The sequence below is a fragment of the Aquarana catesbeiana genome, linkage group LG10 (assembly GCF_042186555.1).
Source record: "Aquarana catesbeiana isolate 2022-GZ linkage group LG10, ASM4218655v1, whole genome shotgun sequence".
Taxonomy (NCBI): Eukaryota; Metazoa; Chordata; class Amphibia; order Anura; family Ranidae; genus Aquarana; species Aquarana catesbeiana.
This window is the reverse complement of record NC_133333.1, coordinates 233501562-233525377: the sequence shown is the minus strand read 5'-3', so window position 1 is coordinate 233525377 and position 23816 is coordinate 233501562. Positions and strand designations below refer to the sequence as shown.

The 23816-nt window shown below is 43.7% G+C and overlaps 1 protein-coding gene across 5 annotated transcripts in view; it reads right to left on the bottom strand.

The window, feature by feature from the left end:
• Positions 1-6060: 6060 nt before the first annotated feature.
• Positions 6061-23816, bottom strand: part of LOC141111279 (F-box only protein 2-like) — a 68044-nt gene continuing 50288 nt past the window's right edge. For all 5 annotated transcript variants that reach the window (XM_073603431.1, XM_073603432.1, XM_073603435.1 and 2 more), the window contains 5 exons: positions 14344-14487; positions 14103-14229; positions 10913-11008; positions 7254-7389; positions 6061-6501 (listed from right to left, as the gene is read on the bottom strand). In XM_073603431.1, the coding sequence (XP_073459532.1) occupies positions 6367-6501; positions 7254-7389; positions 10913-11008; positions 14103-14229; positions 14344-14380 (531 nt within the window). In that variant the 5' untranslated portion in view covers positions 14381-14487 and the 3' untranslated portion in view covers positions 6061-6366. The remainder of the gene's footprint in view (positions 6502-7253; positions 7390-10912; positions 11009-14102; positions 14230-14343; positions 14488-23816) is intronic.

The window sequence follows — 23816 nt, the reverse complement described above, 5'->3', positions numbered from 1 at the left end:
ATGGCTGTGTTCTTAGGTAAAATTGTGAGTGAGCCCACTCCCTTGGCTGAGAAGAACCCCACACATTAACGATGCCAGGAAGCTTTACTTTTGGCATGACACAGGGCTGATGGTAGTGCTCATCTTTTCTTCTCAGGACAAGATTTTTTCCGAATGCCCCAAACTATCGGAAAGGGGATTCATCCGAGAAAATTACTTTACCCCAGTCCTCAGCAGTCCAAACCCTGTACCTTTTGCAGAATAACAGTCTGCCCCGGATGTTTTTCCTGGAGAGAAGTGGCTTTTTTGCTGCCCTTCTTGACACCAGGCCATCCTCCAAAAGCCTTCTTCTCACTGTGCGTGCAGATGCACTCACACCTGCCTTTTGCCATTCCTGAGCAAGCTCTGCACCGGTGGTGCCCCGATCCCACAGCTGAATCAACTGTAGGCAACTGGCACTTGCTGGACGTTCTTGGGCACCCTGAAGCCTTCTTCACAAATGCAATGGAAATGTTTTTTTATAGGATTAAGTTCATCTTCTTAGCAAAGAGAGACTTTGAAAAATATTGCAATTTATTTGATCACTCTTCATAGTATTCTGGAGTATATGCAAATTGCCATCATAAAAACTGAGGCAGCATTGTTATTACCTGGACTTTTTTCTGTATGGGCTGCATCCCAATTGTCTCTTTCAATTGTCTTTCATGATTCATTTGTTTTTGCATTTTGGGAATGTCCTTTCCCTTGTTCCTTTGTACTTTTTACCTAGTATTACCTCTATTGTATTTTCAATAAAATATTTGAACAATAAAAACTGAGGCAGCAGACTTTGTATAAATTAATATTTGTGTAATTTTCAAAACCTTTTCGCCAGGGTTGTACTCTGCTGTGCTTAAGACCTACTGCTCCAGAGACCTGCTGTTCTTGGGACTTGCTGTTCCAGAGACCTGCTGTTCCTGGGTCTTGCTGTTCCAGAGACCTGCTGTTCCTGGGTATTGCTGTTCCAGAGACCTGCTGTTCCAGAGATCTGTTGTTCAGAAATAATCAATTCCACTACTGCTGCCATATTTAGCTGTTGTCAACTGTGAATAAAAGATTTACTAGGCTGCACCCACCTAAAACTGTGTATAAATGTAATGTTGCCTTTAAAAAGGCTATCATTTTCACTGGCTGAGAGTTATATCACTTAAAGGGAAATTCCTGTTTACACTTTTAACCTTTGGGACTACAAATACTTTGGTAGGTAATAATCACTCAAACCTCAGATCCAATACTGTGCTCAGTTCCCAATGACCAGTGACCTAAAGAGGAACTATTTGATATTAGTTAGGTCCCACCTATATTAACATTTGTGCCTATTTACAGCAGTTACCTCTGTATTGTATATGGGCCTTGCTAAAAACAACAAATAACATATACATTAAGGCCAGTTTCACATGGGCTTCAGCTTGTTTAAGAAAAATGTGAACAGCAAGCTTTGACGAAGCATTTGCAGAGCTTTCAGCAACTTTTGTTGAAGCTTTTAAAGTACCATCCAGCTCCAGTTTGTAAATGTTGAACCCACTTACTAATGAGAGTGCTGATTGCCACTTTAAACAAATTGCTAGCAGGCTTCATCCCTTTTTGAAGCTTGTTGAGAGCCTGCTATCAGCTTGCTTAAAGTGGCAATCAGCACTTCCTTTAGGATCTGTGCGCAACATTTACAAACTGGAGCTGAATGGTACTTTAAAAGCTTCAACAAAGTTTACTGAAAACTCTGCAAAAGCTTTGTCAAAGCTTGCTGTTCACACTGCTTTTATAACATATTACAACTATTACTATTGTAGCGATGTAGTTGCCGCTAGTAACAGGCAATCCACCAAATCACCCCGCTGCCAGACTTCATACATCACTTACATAGACAATGAACAGTCTTTTGCTCGTTTTGTCTTTCTTGTTTTATTGGGGGGTACAACTTGGATAGGGATTAGGAATATGGAATGCCCATAGAATCTATCATTGCCATCATATATAAGATTTAGATACTAAGTTAGAGCCAAAAGGTTGGGTGTGCCTTCTCCTGCACCTTCCCTGTAGATTGTTACTCCTCCTCTGCTTACTCTCCGCAGACTATCTCTTCTTAGGACTCTCCTCCTGCACAAACTCGTTTCTTCCTACACACACTGGTTTCCTCCTGCACAAACTTACAGTTACTGCATTAAAGTATGTCACATCTTCTTCTTTTAAGGAATATGGACTCACTCTGAACAAGTCCCTAAACAGGCTCTGGTTGCTCGCTGCTACTTGGCCTGAGGCCTGCAGAACCTCTACCCAGAGGCCTAGTAGTTTAAAAGCATTACTTCAGATGGTGGGCTACTGCTCCCAGTCAGTCCAACTTGTAAATCCTGTGCCCTCAGGCCACATCGACTTGAGACAAATCCCCACAGTCTTTTCTCTGATCCAGGACTCCCCATCATTCACCGTGTGTATGATGGAGACTCTGCTAACGACCATGAAAAAGCAAAGTTCCCTCACAGACGTCTTGGCACTTCCAGCCCTCCACTGTGGTAACACTCACCTTCCACTGCCCTGAGTCCTTGATGAGGAACTTGACCGAACCATGCGTCCCGACAGCTTCACCTGCCCCTCTGCTCCAGGAGTTCTCTGCCACCGATCGCATGGTGGCAAAGACATTGCCAATGACCGTGTAGAGGCAAAGTTCCTTCACAGCTCTCCCTGGGCCTTCTCCTGTGATCGGCACCCCCCCCCCTCAGATGGGGGTGTCCTCCTGCTGCTGCCTAGCATTCCATTCCTCACTTCACTCAGCCGACTTCTCCTCTCAGTGGTATATCACCTCAGCTTATATAGGAGGCCAGCTCCCTACCGATACCAATTGGGGATTGGTCAGGGCTCCCACATGAGCTGCCTGCCACTCCAGTTCCAGGCCCAGCCCCTCCTCCAGAATTTTCTTTCTGGAAGCAGGGGTGGCGCCTCAGAACTAGAGCACAGGTGGTCGCACCCACTGCTACTCTGACTACTCCCAGCCCCCAGATCAAAACAGACAGGCCTAAATTTGCCTGTGCTGACAAACCCTAATAAAATAACCCTTACTAGCACCTACCTATTGGTAGAGGGTGCTACATTATGATCACCTGGCTTCCCAGTCTGCTCACCTGTTCACAATATTCCCGCTCAATATACTGCTGGCAAAGCAGCAAGACAATGACATGTTCAACACGCTACTGAACATAGCTAACAACCAATCAGAGTCAAAGGAACAGGCTTGAAATACCTTTCCTAATCCGCTAGTTTTACAGGGAGCTGTCTGTGTGTGTGCCAGCAAAATGGAACCTCCCAAAAAAATGTCATTTTTATTTTTTTACTACAGGACAAATAGATACGGACATTCAGATTGTCTTTCTAGCTTTGGTTTAAAGGATTAGAAATTCTGCACGGTTGGCGACTCTGCTGTTCAGTCATCCTTGTGATTCGGCTTCCTGTTTCATCCCCAGTCTGGGCTCAGAAAAAACAACACTAAGGTCCTCCCTGAGATCTGCTCTCATATAAAGTGCCAAAACACTCGGAGGCTGAGTTCACACTATTGTGAATTGGATGCCAGTTTCCCCGCATCCAATTTTCATGTCAGGAGACTCTGACCAGCTCTTTATGGAGCCGGGCGGATCCGGTGCAAATTGCATAGGGGTCCTGTGCATCTTCTGGTCTATTTCAGGTCAGAATTCAGCCAAAAATTTATGCTGAAATCAGACCTGAAATGGTGAATAGAGACGCACCGGACCCCTGCTGTGAGCCGCTCTGTGCTGCGGTGTGAACCCAACCTCAATCTTCAGTCCTGATTGAGTGAAATATGTTAGCACAACAGCACTGAACAGTATAGATTTATTGGTTCACAATGTGCATTAGAAGCTGCAGCAACTCCAAAAACTCTTTGCCAGAGGATATCCAGCATCATCCAGATCAGTCCTCCCCAGCTGGCCCAACACTTTCATTCATTGGATTTCAGTTCTTTCAATTATGATGGCTTAGAACAGTGATGGCTGCTCCATTAGGGGAGACTCCCCCTATCCATGCGTCCGGCCCCCTAATCTACATGCGGGGCGCTGGATACATGAATTACAATGGGTTTTTTTTTTTTTAAGCACGTGATTAGAGCCTGAGGCTCTAATAGGCTTCAAAAAAGGGTGGGCTCAGGGTGCAGTGCGGTATTGTCACACTGATTCTCCTCCCGGTCAATCAGGAAGCGGTTTTCCTGATTGGCTGAAAAGGGAAGTGATCCTATTGGCCTAGGAAGAGGAGGGAGGAGACGTCACGCATGGGAAGCCGTATCGGCGTGAACCAGAGGAAAGACGACGCAGAGTGAAGCTGCCGCGCGGAGGAATAGATGGGGTTAGTGCTCAATTGCTGACTGACCAACCGACTGGGGAGTGCAGGAGACCTGACGGGGGGGAGAGGATTGGGGTTGTCGGCCCCGAAAAATATACCACTAGCTGCCACTGCCTTAGAATCAGATGTCTGCGTTGACCACTCCTGATCCTTGTATTCTGTTTTCCACTCCTGATCCTTGTATTCTGCTTTACCCACGCCTGATCCTTGTATTCTGCTTTACCCACTCCTGATCCTTGTAGTCTGTGTTACCCTCTTCTGATCCTTGTATTCTGCTTTACCCACTCTTGATCCCTGTATTTTCCACTCCTGATCCCTGTCTTCTGCTTTACCCACTCCTGATCCTTGTAGTCTGCATTACCCACTCCTGATCCCTGTATTCTGTGTTTTCCAATCCTGATCCCTGTATTCTGCTTTACCCACTCCTGATCCCTGTATTCTGTGTTTTCCAATCCTGATCCCTGTATTCTGCTTTACCCACTCCTGATCCCTGTATTCTGTGTTTTCCAATCCTGATGCCCTTTTTCTGCGTTGCCCACTCCTGATCCTTGTATTCTGTGTTACCCACTCCTGATCCCTGTATTCTGTGTTTTCCAATCCTGATCCCTGTATTCTGCTTTACCCACTCCTGATCCCTGTATTCTGTGTTTTCCAATCCTGATCCCTGTATTCTGCTTTACCCATTCCTGATCCTTGTATTCTGTGTTACCCACTCCTGATCCCTCTTTTCTGCGTTGCCCACTCCTGATCCCTGTATTCTGCGTTGCCCACTCCTAATCCCTGCATGCTGCTTCACCCACTACTTATCCCTGTTTTCTGCATTTCCCACTCCTGATCTCTGTATTCTGCTTGACCCACTCCTGGTCCTTGTATTCTGTGCTACCCACTCCTGATCCCAGTTTTCTGTGTTTCTCACTCCTGATCCCAGTTTTCTGCGTTTCCCACTCCTGATCCCTGTTTTCTGCGTTACCCACTCCTGATCCTTGTATTCTGTGTTACCCACTCCTGATCCCTGCATCCTGCATCACTCACTCCTGATCCTTCTATTCTGTGTTACCCAGTCCTGATCCTTCTATTCTGTGTTACCCACTCCTGATCCCTGTATTCTGCATTGCCCACTCCTGATCCCTGCATCACTCACTCCTGATCCCTGTTTTCTGTGTTTCCCACTCCTGATCCTTGTATTCTGCTTGACCCTTTCCTGATCCTTGTATTCTGTGTTACCCACTCCTGATCCCTGTATTCTGCGTTACCCAATCCTGATCCCTGTATTCTGCGTTACCCAATCCTGATACCTGTATTCTGCGTTACCCACTCCTGATCCCTGCATCCTGCGTTACCTGCGCTTCATTCTTGTATTTTGCATTGCGCACTCCTGACCCACACTCCTGACCCCTGCAGTCTGGGTGTTATGCACTCTTGAACCCAAAGCAGAATCCGCTCAGCTTTTATTTAACTGTACCACTTTAAAGAACCTCCCACTGTTTTGCAGTTTTTCCATACGCACAATGAATTGTGTAAAATGGGGGGCTGGTATTGTGGGTGTGACTACAAACGGGGGTGTAATTTATGGGTGTAGTTTAAAAGTGGGCATGGTCAGTAAAAAATCTGGTAACATTAACCCAGCATCTATGATCTGCCTGCATTGCATAGAGATGCACAGAGATGCAGTGATGAAATTACTGGGTCTAAAATAAGGTATATAGTGAAAACGGAAAGGTTTTATTTAAAAATATGTCATTAGCATCTTGATGAAGGGAAGGCAAAATATAATTTAATTAAACTTCAGCTTTACATTACATATACTGTTTTTTAAAACTTCAAAACTGGTCTAAAGAGATTGACTTTAATATTTGTCTGGATTCTGTACATCTTTACATCTCTACAGTGTGTTTTAAACAAGAACAGTGTATTCCCCTGATAGTCATCAAATAGATTCAAACTTTAACACTCTAGCTGTCTTTTTTAACAGACAGACAGCGATTCAGAGTCACGCAACGATGAGTCTTAGGCTTCAACTTTGACGCAGCTGTTGGTCACACGGGCTCCGAACCAGCCCTTCCAGAACACGGAGTCCTGTCCGCCATGCTTGAACTGGACAAAGCGCACTCCTGGACCATAGCCAGAAAATGTGTGAGTGATCTGCATTGCGAGAAGACAGTAAAAAAATAACATTAACGCAAGTAAAAATATAAGAAATCATATTGGAGAGTCCTCCAGCAGGGTAGAATATTCCAGGAGAGGAGATTTAGACCCCTTTCACACTGAAGCCCTGCTAAAACAGCCACTAAAGTGCCGGTAGTTTTTGCGGTGCTTTAGCAGTGCTTTTCGGGCACCTTTTTTTTAAAGGTCACATGACAACATGACCTTAAATTTAAAAAAAAAAACGAAAAAAGGCCCATTTTGTGGTGCTTTCAAAGCGCTTTTAAGGCGTTTTGGAAGCGCTACCCATTCATTTCAATGGGCAGGGGCGTTTTTGAAGCGCTATTTATAGTGCTCCAAACATGTCCCAAAGATGCTGCTTGCAGGACTTTTTTTACCGTCCCTCAAGCACACAGCCCCAGTGTGAAAGCACCCATTCAAATAAATGGGAGGCAGTTTTCAGGCACTTTTCGGGCGCTAAAGCACCTGGAAAACCACGTCAGTGTGAAATGGGTCTTAAACAGAGAAAGGAGCAGAGTCCTCCAGCAGTGCAGAGTATTTCAGGAGATGAGAGTTGGATAGAGGAAGGAGAAGAGTCCTCCAGCAGAGCAGAGTTGGATAGAGAAAGGCGCAAAGTCTTCCCACAAGAGCAGAATATTTCAGGAGAGGAGAATTAGATCAAAATTAAACAAAACATATTTTAATGCTGAGGAATCAGTGCTAGTTGGCATTGCCTTTCACAGAGCACTCACCTCTCTCCAGGTGCTCTCCGTGGACTGTGGGATTGTGATGGTGTCACTCTTGTGTTCAGCGATAACTTCACGGGTATCAGAGAGAAGCTCTACACAGAGGTCATACAGACAGCCCGCATCTGTCCGGCCACAGTACCTGCAAATTCACATAGACAGCTGTCACAGACCTAGCCAGGACAGAGGCTGTTGGAGAGGACTGTATGCAAGCCTGTTGCCTTTTGATTATGGGCCCTGGATTTTCAATGGATTCATTCTGTTGGGACACATCCTGTGAGGAGATGCTGGTGTCATCAACCTGTGTTTATGTTAATTGAATGAGCTAATGACATTGTCCTCTATACAATGTAGGAGACGGGACGACTGCTATTGTGTTGATATAACTGTGTGAAACTCGGTGCCCACAAGTCTGGGCGAAAGGTCATGTCTCAGTCACCTAGGCTGTATAAAGGATTAGATAATTAGCTCATGTTAATTAGGTTACATTTGTATTGTTAGAGTAATCTTCTCCTGTGTATATAAGACTGTATTCTGGTTCTGAATAAAGTGAGTTCTTGGTAGCAACAAGCAAGTGTCGCCTTGTGTTGTGCTCAGAGAGGTTGGGATATCTGTATACAGACTGGGAGGAAGTGGCATATGACGGAAGCACTCAAGCGGAGTGTGGGACGTTCCGTGACAACAGCCATATTATATATTGTAGAAGAGGCAACCTGCAGAAGTGATCTCTCTGTTCCCAGGACCAAAACTATTCACTCCCTTTAGAGTAAAATCAGAAACCCATAGTTCATAATCCTGTACTGATATATGTGTCCTGCAGTTTCTGATCTCCTTCTGAATGTGCTAGTTGTCTGGTTATGATACTGATCCTCGGAGTATGCCATCCTTTCTGAGTATGCCAGCCAAACTACTGGCTTTTTCAGAAGAAGCCAGCTAATGCAATGTACATATTTCCCTCAGTATTGGTCTTCTTTAGAATGTCGGACTGCCTAAAACTGACATTTCAATGTTTGATGAGTGCTGGAGGGTTAGGACCACCTGATAGCCTCTTCTATCATACGGGGTCACTTTTTGTGAGATCCCTGTGCAGAGTTACTGGGTTTGAACACCTGCTGTGCCCATTATGAGGGCTCCCACAATATCTGTATTGAGTTCCTGGGTCTGCACATCTGCTGTGTCCATTATGAGAGGTTCCCACCATCTCATGTTGAGTTCCCAGATCTACACGCCTTCTGTATCCGTTATGAGAGATTCCCACCATCCCCATGCTCAGTTCCCAAGATTGCACACCTTCTGTGCCCATTACAAGGGGTTCCAACCATCCCTGTGCTGAGTTTCAGGGTCTGCACGCCTTCTTTGCCCATTATGATAGGTTTCCACCATCCCTTGCTGAGTTCCCAGGTCTGCACACCTGCTGTTCCCATTATGAGGGCTTCCACCATCCCTGTGCCGAGTACCTAGGTGTGTACATCTGCTGTGCCCATTTTGAGGGGTTCCCACCAGGCACCACCTATACCAGAAATAGGACTTTGAGGCGGATGGAATTCTTAGCTACAGCTGTCTCAGGGTTGCTAAAGCCTATAAATGCTCTGTTATCATGCAATTTTATCTTATTCTTTTTTGTGATCACGTTTTACCTATTCAAGTGCACTGTCTAGCACTTTCCAGCTTTTCAATAAAAGCATTTTTTATCGGATTCATGCCCTATGTGGAGATTTTCTTTGCTCTTTCCTTTTTCCATGAATGGGACCCTGCTGAGCCCTAGCCATTTGTCTCTGCAAACTCATTCCATCTAAGAGGGATATCCGGATTGGTCGTGGACCCACACATCATTGGATACAGTAGCTACGGTTACCCCGGATGGGACCCCCAGTCAGGATTTCTTCAGCTGGATATTCCTGGGATCGTTGAATCCCTTAAGCCGTTTGACACTCCACCATACGGTGACTGTGTCCATCCTGTCTGGTAAGGTCATTCACTCTTATCGTTTACAGTTTTGAGTGGGATTCTCAGAAGATCTATGTGTAAAGTGCCTACTTGTACATAATTTGCCCCAGTCTCCGCTCCACGCGCAGATGTGACAACACATATACCCACAAACCCCCAGTTCATGTGGACTAATATATGGTTCATCACATATCAATGGACTTTTTTTCTTAATTCATTTATCTGTGATACGCTTTATAAAAAAATATTACACCTATTGCCCACATTGGCATAAGTTATGTATTTCACTTTTGGTCACTCACTCACGATATATTATTATGCTACATATGTTTAAGATGTATATGCATATTTTTAGCGCTGCATGTGTCTAATATCTCTTTATTTTCACACTGCTTACCACATTGTTACATGCTGGCAGCTATCACCTGCACTACTTTTTTGTAATAGGACAATTATTTATTGGTTTTACTTGCATACAATTACAGAAATATGATTTTTAAAAGTTAGCGCACTTTGATGAGAGTTTACATTACCATTGACATCCAAATAGCTAAAATCTACAGTTCCCCATTAAAAGTTTTTTTCTGGGCAGAGTTCAGTCATTCCTTCGATTATATTGTTGTGTGATTGCAGTCTGATCCCTGACATGTCAGTACCTGGCCTGGCATTGTGACTGCTTGACCTCCCTTTGGATTAGTGTCTACACCTGTTCTGACCTCGATTCATTGATTGTACTTAGATGATAATGGTGTGATGGTCTCATGCACACTGGGCAATTAGCCTCAAGATGAATGCCTGGAATGCAGACTTGTGTTACAGATATTCATCCCTGGGAGCATACTGCCCGAAACATTAGTACCACTTAGTGCACCACTGGACAGTGCACTAAGTGTACCCTCCCCTGGCCTGGGAAGGGTGAGTCAGGAGCAGCTGAGTAATTAGGCCTGAAGCCTAGGAGGTCTTGACATGTGCTCGGTGGCTACATGAGGTCCTGGGCTCAGGGAGCCACACATAGAACAGGGGACTGGAAAGAAGAAATTATGCTTTGGGATGGAGTACCAGAGGTGACTCTGCAACTTAGGTCCTATGGAGGAGGAACTCATGGAGAGCCAGGGAAAGCATTGGCGATATTACTAGCTGCTTCTGCTAATGAAGATGCTGTTGCTAATGGAAACTGGTCCTTCTAAAAAGGTACAGGTGGCTGGTTTCAGCATAAAGGCAATTTTTGATTGTACTGAGGTCCATTGATGGAGTCTGAGTCCGTATGTCAGTAATGGGTGTTCAAAATTCCCTACCCCTCTCTCCCAATAATTTCTGTGAAGAATAAAATTCTTCTAAAAGTCCATAAAGTAACTGCAGCAATGTGTTTCGCATTCCTCATCTTCCAGCCATGGACTCAGCCCTGAGAAAATGCTAGCCCTCCCTGTAACTGGGGGTACCATCATGCCTCTAGGGGTCGGGGGGGGGGGGGGGCACATCTACAGTTGGTTTTCTTTAGAAAGCAGCCACAGCCTGTTTAGAAAAAACTGTCCCATGCTGCCATGCAGTTAAAAAGGACCCTACTCTATGTGGAAGCAGTGTACTTTCCGCAGAGGTCCAACACACCCCTGATTATTCAGATCTAGGGCGTTAAAATCAGCAGAAAGCATGAGCTTTGGGATTACAGAGCTTTATGTCTTACAAAGTCTAAGAAAAGTAGGATTCTGGTAATGACTTACCAATCACTGACCACAATGTTGGGCTGCTCGTTGTCTAAGACCTCCTCGGAAAAGCCTTCAGCGACTAGATCAATGAGCTGAGACTTGCTGCACCATCTGCAATCAGAAGAGACCCCCAGAACATCAATCATAATTTATTATTCAGGAAAACAGTATTAAGAAATAGATGTTCATGTATGACACCCCCACACCGCTGGATAAACTAGACATAGACACGGATAGGTAGGTGTTAGGGGAAGGTTCTTTGAAAAGAAGGATTATACAAATGTACCAGGCTTAGTAGCCATCATTAATGCAAGATATGGACAACTTGGTGTTAGCCATCAGGGTTTGGGGTGCAATGGGAGATTATATTTATCAACCTACATTGAGAAGCCAAAAAGATACCAAAAATATCCTCAATGGTGTCCAGATATGTATTGTGGAAAGCTAATAAGCTTGAAACACCTGTGCAGAATTTTGACAAATGACTATGTATTCTTAACTAGGTATGTTCTATAAAACAGAGAGTTAGATGGCTCTATATTTAGGCTATAAGGGCTAATTCACTCATGGTGAGGTGGCAGGCATTTTACTGCATTGTAGAGCGCCTGTCACTGCAAGGACACGCAGAAAACAATTGGTTCTTATGTGTCCCATTCACAATGCAACAGAGCCCAGAGCTGTGCCGCAGCATGCTACAATAAAATGCAGACCTGTTGCATTTTATCGCAGCACACTGTACAGAAACACATGGCACTGTACTGCAGCGCAGAGCATCACGCTGCTCTACAGCAACATGAAGTGTGCTTTTGCACACTTCAAATGAAGTTTGTACAAAATCTAGAGAAAATAAATAAATAAAGACATGCTGGTAGGTTAATTGAATCCTGTATAAATTGTTCCTAGTATGTATGAATGTGAGTTAGGGACCTTAGATTGTAAGCTCCTTGAGGGTAGGGACTGATGTGAATGTACAATGTATATGTAAAGCGCTGCGTAAATTGACAGCGCTATATAAGTACCTAAAATAAATAAATAAAATAAATAAAAATAGGGGGGGGAGCTGCCCCCTACTGCAGTTGGGAACGGACAGCTACCAGAGATGTAAAAAAGTAGCATTTTGGCTATAAACCAATGACCCTGGATGTGCAGTTGAATACACAGCTCTGTATTAAGGTTGTATCTTGGCTTCAAACTGATTGGTTTGGATGGACAGTTGCATAAATTGCTCTATTTTAAAGTATCTGGGCTATAAACTAACAGTCCTGGGTGGACAGTTGGATATATGAATCTATATTTATGTAGCACAGACAATCTAGACAGATCCCAAGTACACTTTCCCCACAATTTAGGAGCAGCCAGGCACACAGTATTATCCACACTTTTTGCTCAGTAAACAGTTTGGGGATTGTTTTTTTCTGAATTTATTGTGGTGGAACTTGGTTGGGATTGAGGGAGCGGTGGGATAATGTAGAACGTAGAACAAAAGTAGGAGGACACACTTTCTTAGCAAATAGTCTTTCTTGAAAAATACCTTAGCAACAGCTCCATAATAGTAGTCAGCTCTGGGCATTGATGCAGTGTCTCAGGCCAGGTAAACCTCATTCTCAGTGTGCCAGGGGTTTAAGAAACAACTTTCACGAAGATCCTGCTCTCAGGTCTGTACTCACAATCCCTTGAGTGCTGGGGTGCCTTTCTCTGCAGCAGCCAGACAGCTATGTAGTGGACACTCCAGATTGGATCATAGGTGGAATCCCCCTTCTCAAGCCAACGGTCTTCTCTGAAAATAGTGCCCAACCTTAGGGTAGCTGGGGGCCCTGCTTGGCCTCTGGTAGTGGTGCTGGGAGAGGCTGGGAGGTGCTTCTGCTGGACCTAGACTGCAGCAGCCCCAGACTATTTTGGTCCTCTCCAGCCCCCTTCCGAGCACACCTCCCCAGGGATTAGCTGGGACTTCATGAATATTCTGCTCACTCAGCCCACTCTACTCCTATGTTCCTATGCCTTCCATACAGGGAGAAGCAAATGATTGACGCCTGTGGGACCCTGATCAGCCCAAAATAATCAGCAACAGCTCCACTAACTACACAGTAGCACAACAAAAAACATTACATTTACCTCACAGCCTAGCACCTAACTAGAAGGATTCTACATTAAAGTTGTATATGGACTATACTGTTTATAATTCAATGACCATGTATGCACAATTGGATACATGACTCTGTTTTTAGGCTGTATCTGGGCTATAAACCAGAGGCTCTGGATGGACAGTTGGATACATGGCTCTATGTTTAAGCTGTGTCTGGGGTACAAACCAATGGTTCGAATGGGCAGTTGGATACATGGCTCTATATTTAGGCTGTATCTGGGCTACAAACCAATTGTTTTAATGGGCAGTTGGATAAATGGCTCTATATTTAGGATGTGTCTGAGCTACAAACCAATGGTTTGGATGGGCAGTTGGATAAATAGCTCTATATTTGGATGCATCTGGTCTATGAACCAATGACTCTTGGTGGACAGTTGACTAAATGGCTCTATTTTTAGGATGTGTCTGGGCTATTAACCAGCAGCCCTGGATGGACAGTTGGATAAATGGCTCTGTATTCAGACAGTACTCGAATGATGGTTAGCCTCTAGGCGCATAAGGGAATCCTTTGCATGTCTACATCCACTACCCTTAAATGAGAAGTAAGCCCCTTGTCGTTTGGGATTTGTTTAATTTGTGGATTTGTAGTATTGCACTTCATGGTATAAATTCAGCACACATGAACACTTTTATCATCTCTATAACACAGAGGACCTGTGGAGGGATAAATGGACATCAATCAACGATGATGAAAGGTTTTCTGCCAGAGTTTGTCAGAGCAAATTATTCAGGTTTGGGTGGAAAGTTGTCAGAACTCCGGTGAAAGGGAATGCAAATGAGGTTGCAAGACCGGAGCTATACAGACAGTATTGGGTGGATTACTCCTACACTACTATATGTGACAGTCATAAGACCCACTACTGCACTTGATAGCCCAGGAGGTGAGGGGGCGGAGCTAGCTCTCCTTCTCACTTTCTGAGGATTTACACCTAATAGCCAAATCTGTTTGTGAAGGTAACATTATAGTTTCTCTTTTACAACATACCTAGCAGACAACAAGCCTGCCAAAGTAAAGAAGCAAGATAACTTTTGAAGAAAACTATAAAAAGACAATAAACTCACTCAAAGGATGAAGCAAAATATTTCTGAACACCGTCATCTGGAAATGATGCTCCACAGTCTCCGGGAACCTCTTCCACCTTCCAGCCATCGCCTCCATTCTCACCAATTTCCCAGAATTCAAATTCCTCTGCAGAAGAAATTTTTTATCTTTGTGATATACTGAAATGTGGCCAAAACAGATCCTGTTTATTCCAGGCTGCAAAACATGCAAAAAAAATGTAATTGAGAAGATCCGACTCACTGTCTCCACATCCATTTTTAATGAGATTTCTCGCCATCTTGTTCTATAGGTTAATGTTTTGTCAGCTTATTCTGGTACAGAAACTCCTTCCACCCGGAGCCTTTGAAGATCCTACCCAACCACTCCGATGTTGCACTTAACAGCCTGGAAATTAAAATTATTTATTCAGATGAAGCCAACAGTGGTGATGAGTGGGGATGAGGGGAGTAAAGGAATATCTATCTTGTTCATCTCAACTATTTTATGACACAAGAACAGGTCCAGGATAGATGAAAGGAGCTTCTATAACCCTCAGAAACCATTTTAAGCCAATTGCACTCTTAGAAACCTCTAAAAACCATCCTAATTTTTCTTATTGACTTCGGTGAATTGCACTAAAATGGCCAAATCTTGCCAAAATCTTCAGATGTCTTGAAAAAAATTACAACAAAATAAAAATCTTGATTTTGTAATCCCTAGTAATCTATAAACTGCAATAGGCCGTGAGCATGAGTATATATATATATATACACACATACACACACACACACACTGCATTACTAGCCAGAACCAGTTCTTTCGGCAAAGGCCAGTATTGAACCAGCTCTCCTGATAACAGCCAGTATTGCCAGCCAGAACCAGCCTTTCTGGTAAAGGCGGGTGTTGCTGTTTTCATGATGAAGTTCTTCAGGATTAATGACCTTTTCCCCTCCCTGATGAGACTGTGTTTGGGCCTGAAGATTGACCACTGGGCCCTAAGAACTGCATCCTAGTAGGAAGGGGTGAAGGTCACATGCTTCCCCGTACCAGGCACTAATATATTCAAGGTCTAATTTCTTCAGGCCTGAAGATTGGCTACTTGGTTTTGAGAACTGCATCCTGGGAGGAAGGGGAGAAGATCACATGCTTCCCCATACCGGGTACTATTATCTTTAAGAGGACAATGCATCATGGAGCACACTAAAGGTAAGTAGATGTGTGTGGGGGAAAAGGCTGTTTCAAGAGACCCTTGTCTTAGTGATGAAATTCTTCAGGGTTATTGACCTTCTCCCCTCCCTCATGGGACTGTGTTTGGGCCTAGAGATTGGCCTCTCGGCCATAGGAACTGCATCCTGGGAGGAAGGGGTGAAGGTCACATTCTTCCCTATACTGGGCACTAATATCTTCAAGGCCTAATATCTTCTGGCCTAAAGATTGGCCACTGGGCCCTAAGAACTGCATCCTGAGAGGAAGGGGGGAGATCACACGCTTTTCCATACCAGACACTAATATCTTCAAGAGGACAAGGCAGCATGAAGCACAGGGAAGGTAAGTAGCTGTTTGTGGGGGAAGGGTTGTTTCAAGAGAACCTGTCACTTTGCCATGAATGGACAAAGTGACAGATTCTCTTTAAAACCTATTTTTATTGCAATCTGTGCCCTCAGTGAGGAGATTTGCCCTCAATTCCTGTTTTATTCCCCCTCTTCTCAGTGACACCCTGGGGTTGATCTACTAAACTGGAAAGTGCAAACTCTGGTGCAGCTGTGCATGGTAGCCAATCAGCTTTTAACTTCAACTTGTTCAATTAAGCTTTGACTAAAAACCTAGAAGCTGATTGGTTTCTATGCAGAGCTGCACCAGATTTTGCACTCTCCAGTTTTAGTAAATCAACCCCTCGTGTCACATTTTAGCACATATATGACCAAGTCAAGAAGTGAAGGAAAATCAGAAAAGCATCACAGCACTAAAAACTGGACAGAGGTTCCAATTCTTTTTTTGCTCCACTAAAAAGTGTTCTATAATGCTTTGTGTATGTGTTGGAGGGTTATCTTATCTCTTCTCTGTCCCAGAACCAAACTTTCAATGATACTGGGATCCTCGGGAAACCGAGCAGAGGCTTGTTCCTCAACTATGCTTCCGCTTGATCCCAATCGACAATCACTTGTTACTGAGTTTCAGCTTTTTCTCCCTACCTGCTATATCCGTTGGAAAGATATCTCCCATGGGACTTTGTTGCAGCAAAAGAAATCACACAATTGGAGTGTATAAAAAAAGTACATCTTATTGTTAATAATAGCTGGTCTATACAATTCACGTCCTAATCTGTAAAACGTTCCTGCTGAACATACAGAGCGCAGAAATACATAGTATGAAAATAATTTAAAATAAGTTGCATAACCACCAAATCAAGCCAACACGTTTCAACTTATACAAAGTCTTCATCAGGGAATAAAGAAGTGGAAGCAATCAGAAATATGGACGTAACTAAAGGTCGACCGATATATCCGCCGGCCGATATATCGGCCGATATTTGGCTTTTTTTACTTAATCGGCATCGGCTGATTGTGCTGATAAAAAAAGCCGATTATAACTTCAGTGGGACTTTCAAGTGACTTCTGTAATAGAAGTCAGTGCAAGTTGTCTGAAGTTTTCTTCTTTCCTCCTCTGGGCAGCCTGCCAAGTCTGATAAGAAGATACATTGTATCTCTTCAGGTTTTTTTTATCAATAGACTGAACTCCTGTGTAGAAGTTCTCAGTTTAACCATTTAAAGACTAAATCTTTTCTGACACTTGTTGCTTACAAGTAAAAATCCTGTATTTTCTGCTAGAAAATCACTTAGAACCCCCAAACATTATATATATATATTTTTTTTAGCAGAGACCCTAGGGAATAAAATAGCGGTTGTTGCAATATTTTATGTCACACGGTATTTGCACAGCGGTCTTTCAAACGCAATTAAAAAAATAAAAATACACTAATGAAATAAAAAAAAAAAAAAAAGCAGTAAAGTTAGCCCATTTTTTTTTGTCCGAAAGTTTTGATTACCTGTTTTTGTGTATTTATTATTTGAGATATAGTTATTTTTTTTTAATCTAAATTATACATACAAGTGAACTGATTGGAGGTTTGTTTTGTTTAATAAATGTTTAAATGTAAAAAATTTTCTGTATCACCTATTACTTAAGGCTGCTTTCACACTGGAGCGGGATTGCGTTGATGGTAAAACGCTGTTAGTTTTAGCAGCGCTTTACCGCCATTTTAGCGGCGCTATTCGGCTGCTAGCGAGGCGCTTATAACCCAGCTAGCGGCCGAGGAAGGAGTTAAATGCGCCCCTGAAGCGCTGCTGCCGAAACGCTTTGCAGGCGCTTCGGCAGCGGTGGGCATTCATTTCAATGGGCAGGAGTGGTGGAGCAGCGGTATACACCGCTCTAAAGATGCAGGACTTTTTTTTTTAACATCCTGCCAGCGCATCGCCTCAGTGTGAAAGCACTCGAGCGTTCACACATTCTACAGGGGAGCCATTTTACAGGCAATTTACAGGCGCTATTTTTAGCCCAAAAGCGCCTGAAAAACACCCCAGTGTGAAAGGGGTCTAACTGTTAGATTTTATGAGATGAAGGGAAAAAAAAAAGAAAAAAAAAAAAAAAATCGGCCTAATATATCGGCCCAAAAAAATCGGCATCATATATCGGCCATCGGCCACCGCGATTTCTAAATATCGGCATTGGCATCGGCCAGAGAAAAACCCATATCGGTCGACCTCTAGACGTAACCAAAAGTCCAGACCAGCAAGAATGGCTAAGTAGTGTGTGACATTCAGGTATCAGCCCAACAGGGGCTCCAGGTCCCACAGAGGATCAATGGCCATCAGAGAGGCAATAGAGGCATATCACTCAGTTTTTTTATGGACTACTTTTCTGCTTATCCCTACCTGCTATATCTGCTACTGGACCCCGGCTTGCTCATCTGCTGGTGGGGCTATCCTGAGGACCGCGATCTGGTACTAACACACAGAAAAATCTATCTCCACCATCAGGAGCTCTGGTGAATACCGGTTAGTACTTAGACTCTGCACCTCAAGTGAGCTCATATCATCTGCCAGGATGACCTCTACTGATATAGCTACTGGGCTCCAAGCCTCACTCCAGATTGTGTTACCACAGCTCCCTAACTGTCAAAGGAGGCCAAAGGGCATTTTAAAGTTGAAAGGTGACTATATATGTTCCTAATGAACTGATTGAAATTTTATCAGTGGGTGGCCCTGATGGCAGACATACCTTGATTAAAAAAAAAAAAAAAATCAAACAAAAACAGGTGGAAAATTGTTGTCCAAACAGTGCCTGAACCCAGTCAGATGCAAGCACTGCCTGGGTATTTCAATGCCTGGCAGTGCCAGCTGTCCGAATACAATAGCCTCAGCAGGAGAATCCTCCATCCACACTATTCAGTGTGGATGAAGAAATCTGTTAGACCCTATTCACACTAGTGCAACTTGTTATGCGACTTTGGACACCATGACAAGTGGCACCCCATGTTTTTCAATGATAACCATTCGTATATGTGTGACTTAACCAGTTCAATACCGGGCAATTTCACCCCCTTCCTTCCCAGGCCAATTTTTAGTTTTCAGCACTGTCGCACTTTAAACGTCAATTGCGCGGTTGTGCGACGTTGTACCCAAAAGAAATTGACGTCCTTTTTTTCACCACAAATAGAGCTTTTTTTTGGTGGTATTTGATCGCCTCTGCGGTTTTATTTTTTGCGCTATAAACAAAAGAAGAGCGACAATTTTGAAAAAAACACAATATTTTTTACTTTTTGCTATAATAAATATCCCAATTTTTTTTTTTTAAAACACATTTTTTCCTCAGTTTTGGCCGATACGTATTCTTCTACATATATTTGGTAAAAAAAAAATCGCAATAACCGTATATTGATTGGTTTGCGCAAAAATTATAGCGTCTACAAAATACGGGATAGATTTATGGCATTTTTTTAAAAAATATATTTTTTTATTTTTTTTTAGCGGCGATCGCGATTTTTTTTGGTGACTGCGACATTATGGCGGACACATCGGACACTTTTGACACATTTTTGGGACCAATCACATTTATACAGCGATCAATGCTATAAAATTGCATTGATTACTGTGTAAATGTGACAGGCAGTGAAGGGGTTAACCACTAGGGGGCGGGGAGGGGTTAATATGTTTCCTTGGGAATGATTCTAACTGAAGGGGGAGGGGAAGCACTAGGGGAGGAGACCGATCAGTGTTCCTCTGTTCTGGGAACACAGATCGCTCTCCTCAGAGCTGACAGGCTGTGGATCTGTGTGTTTACACACACAGATCCACATGCCGGCCCGGTTAACGGGCAATCGCGGGTGCCCGGCGGACATCGCGGCCGCCGGGCACACGCACCGGGTCCCGAGGAACGCGGCGGGCGCGCGTGCCCCCTAGACGGCCGGGAATCCCAGGACGTCATACGACGTCCACCCAGGATGGGAGGTCCCATCTGTGGACGTCATATGACTATGGGCGGGTAGGGAAGTGGTTAAAGTCACAACGACTTCAAAGTAGTTCATGCACTACTTTGGTTCAACTTTCATGCAACTTGATGGCCATAGACTTCAGTGTTAACCCTCAAAAATTGGATGAAAAAGTCGTTTGTGAATGTTTTACATGCAAGAGTGGTACAACAGTGAGTCTGACTTTGCAGAGGGACAAGAAGTCACATCCAAGTCGCACTCATCCAGTTGCGTCAGAGTTGCGTCGTACAAGTGTGAATGAAGCTTTTTAATTTCTTCCGTTCAGCCCGCATGTTGAATTCTATGGTATATGGCCAGCTTAATGCTAACTGGACAAAGGCAGGATGATGTCTTTCCAAGAACAACTCCAAGTAGGAAACATCTGCCGGTATTGAAGTTGTGTGTGCATGGGTAACAATTCACTTTTCTTTTTTTAATGGATAAAGGATGTAGTAGTCAAGATACACAGAGAATTTCCAACATTGGAAGTTCTGAGTCATTTCCATTATATCCCAAACAGTGCCACTTTAGGCCCTGGGATTGGGTGGATCTTGCAGCCAGCTGATGGCCTTATCTGAAATCAGCACAGGGCTTGGACGGATGTATTGTTCGGCTCTCCATCACCTTAGCTGGTGTGATTTCAAATAAGGATTGAGGCCTCACACTGCCCTCCAAGTTTAACAAGCTGCAGAATGAAGAAGTTAAACTTTTCCAACAGAAATGTTTTAAATATAATTACATTTTTAAAATTTAAATTACTGAAATTGATTCTGTAGAATACAAATAACAGATATAAAAAGGTTTTATGTTTCCAATTTTTAACTCCTAAAATCAGATGTAATTCTGCATGTCCTGGGGGTTCAGATTATGGAACCCAGCTGTGAGCTGCAATGTAAATCGCATAAGTGACTTTACAGCTCGCCCCGCCTCCCAATCTGCACGCAGTTATTTTCATTTGTTTTAATCAATGTTCCATTTTCTTTCCACTGTGCAAATTCAGTTGCTAGACTGATGACCCTGTGTTGATGCAAAAAGCTGATGAAATCACTAAATGAATCAGTTGAACGCTTTCTCTTCCTTTTCTTGCAATAGCATTGCAGGTAAATCTCCTTTAAGTCCCCTTTATCTGCATCAAGCTCCGTGATGGCATAATTTAGGCAGAAGCAGAGCAGGGAAATCTCCATGTGCACTTGGAAAATGAGATTTAGGCTAGGTTCACACTGCTGCAGTGCGAATTTAGCGCGATTTTGATCCGATTGCGTTGCAAATTTGCATTGCGAATTCTTTGTGTGTTCTTGCGATTCTACTGCAAATTTTGCAATCTATGGAGCTGAATTCGCATTGCACACAGATCAAACTCGGACAGGACCCTTTTTTTACGCAGGTTAAATTCGCAACGCATTGATGTGAACAGCACTCATGGAAAACAATGTTATTAAAATGACTTGCGAATTTGAGCGATCGCAGCGGCTCAAATTCGCAATAAAATTTGCAGCAGTGTGAACCTAGCCTTATGCTTCACATGAAACATCATCATCCTCACAGGGGCAGACTGATAACTCATGGGGCCCCCGGGCAATAGGAGATTATGGGGCCCCCAGGCAATCAGAGATTATGGGGCCACACAGTATACACACACATAGTATACAATCACACAGTATACACATACATGTATACACAGACAGATGTAAAAAACACAGATTTATACATACTGTCCCTGGTTTTACTGAGGCTGGCAACCCTGATGGGGCCCCCTAGTGGCCCAGGGCCCTCGGGCAGTGCCCGAGTGGCTTAATGGTCAGTCCGCCCCTGCATCCTCATCAAAGCTGCAGTTCAGTTTATTTCTGCATCCCAGCAGCTGTGCAAGTTAAAGAAAACTGGGGGCAGGATGGTCTCCAATTCTAATGTGTAAGGTCCAAGCTGCTGGCCAGTGCTGGAGATATATCAACAACATAAAGAATATGTTAGATAGGGGCGGTAATGTTAAAATTGTGGATTGCAGGACCTGGCATGTTTGTTTCTCAATTATAAAAAGGTTCAAGAGGGGCTTGTACATATTAAGGCCCCTTTCACACTGACGGAACCAATCGGGACCACCTGTCAGTTTTTCGGGTGGATCCAGTCGGACCCTCTGTTGCCCTCTATGGAGCTGCGGATGTCAGCGGACATGTGTCCATTGACACCCACCAACATCCAATCCCATCCTGTCCCCTAAAAACAGATGGATGGGGATCCGTTCCCCTAAAAACAGATGGATGGGGATCCGTTCCCCTAAAAACAGATGGATGGGGATCCGTTCCCCTAAAAACAGATGGATGGGGATCCGTTCCCCTAAAAAGAGATGGATGGGGATCCGTTCCCCTAAAAACAGATGGATGGGGATCCGTTCCCCTAAAAAGAGATGGATGGGGATCCGTTCCCCTAAAAACAGATGGATGGGGATCCGTTCCCCTAAAAACAGATGAATAAAGGTTTGATCGGCCAATTATCTACAGGTGTTGTGCCACATCCTAGATTTAGAATTTAAACAGAAAATTCCCCTAGTGGACTTTAAAGGCACATATAAAAAAATATTTAGGAAAGTATATAAGGTGAACAACAGTTTATTCATTACAAAAAAGTTCCTCAAACATATATCAAACAAATAACATAAATAAAAACAAGGAATGCAGTTCCATAAATATATGGCTAGTGATACCAATACGCTTGCACCCGACGCGTTTCGGAGTTGTTTTGGACTCCTTCTTCAGGGGTGATTGTAAGCTTTAAATAGAAATTTCTGTGTAGAAAATGGTATATGCAACATAGACATAGTGAATATATATCAAAATCAAACCATCAAACATATAGTTACAGAAATAAACCTTATCGTTTACACTTACATTGGTATCTATATATATTGGCTATGCATTCCAGAGAAGTTTAAAAGAAAACAGCAGTATTGACACAAACTGCCCATCAGACGCGTCCCCTGATCATGGTGTATAGAGCTTTGTTGAGTATATCCAAAATATTCATATAGCCTCTATTCAATTAGAAATAAGTCGATAGGGACATATATAGTGGTTTTACTTCCTTTCAATAGGAAGAGAGGCCCATTAATCAAGGGCGTATGGATGTTTTGATCTGGAATCCCACTGGGGCCAAATGCGGGTCCTGTAAGTTCTGAAAATATGTAGATAAGTATATATTGGCCAAACATATAAGTGACTCGAGTAAGTAGAGAGTATTAGGGTGTTTCCTACCTGCTCAGCCTACAGTATAGAAATCGAGGGGGGGTCACCCATTGCTGATGGATGTAGACCAGGTGAGACCCACATAGCTGAAGGATCAATATGAAGAAAGGGTAATATATCAGAACCTGATTGTATATTTATATAGTAAGAGGGGAGAAAGGGGGGGGGAGACAGAAAAGGGGTAGTTGGTGGGAAGGGGGAGGAAAAAGAGGGGAGAAACAAGAAGGAACAAGAAGGGGGGACAAAAAGGGAAGAAGTGGAAGAGGAGGGAGAGACACAAAGAGCATAGGTATCAGGTATAGTTTGTGGCTGATCGATTAGGTAGTAAAGTAAAGGTCTCTAAGTATCTAAAGTTACTCACAATATATGGCAGCAGCTCACACCGACAGCGTCCTATTCAGAGTAGATGACGCCTGGTGTGAGCAAACGCCGGGTATATGAAGCCCTCCCCACCAATCAGCTGTTGATAGAGAAGAAGCAACAGCTGATCGTAGGTGGTGGAGGAGGGACGAACGCGCTCTGACTGGCCCCCCGGGTGGAGCGAGCGTCGCCAGGCCCCCACAGCGCATGCGTATGCAAACGCGGTGAGGCGTGGCCACGCCTACTACACCCGCCGGCACGTCTAGCTTCCCCAACGGACTGCGCATGTCCGTTGGGGTCGCAAGATGGAGAACAGTGTAGATAACACTGTGCCTCACACAGCGCCGCCGTAAGCTATGATCGCTCAGGCGGCTTTGTGTGCCGGGCGGATAGCGGATCACTATGTAAAACAATGACTTGAAGCACATGTAATGTGCAACCTATAAAACAAAATAGTGCATGTATAATTTAATTTAGTAACCATTGCAGGGGAACCAGCGCTGGTGGGCAGTATTATACAGGTTAAGGCGGTTTCTTCATGGAGGGACATATAATATTAAACAGTGACTACATGAACAAGCATAGAAAATGTATGGTTAGAAATTACATCC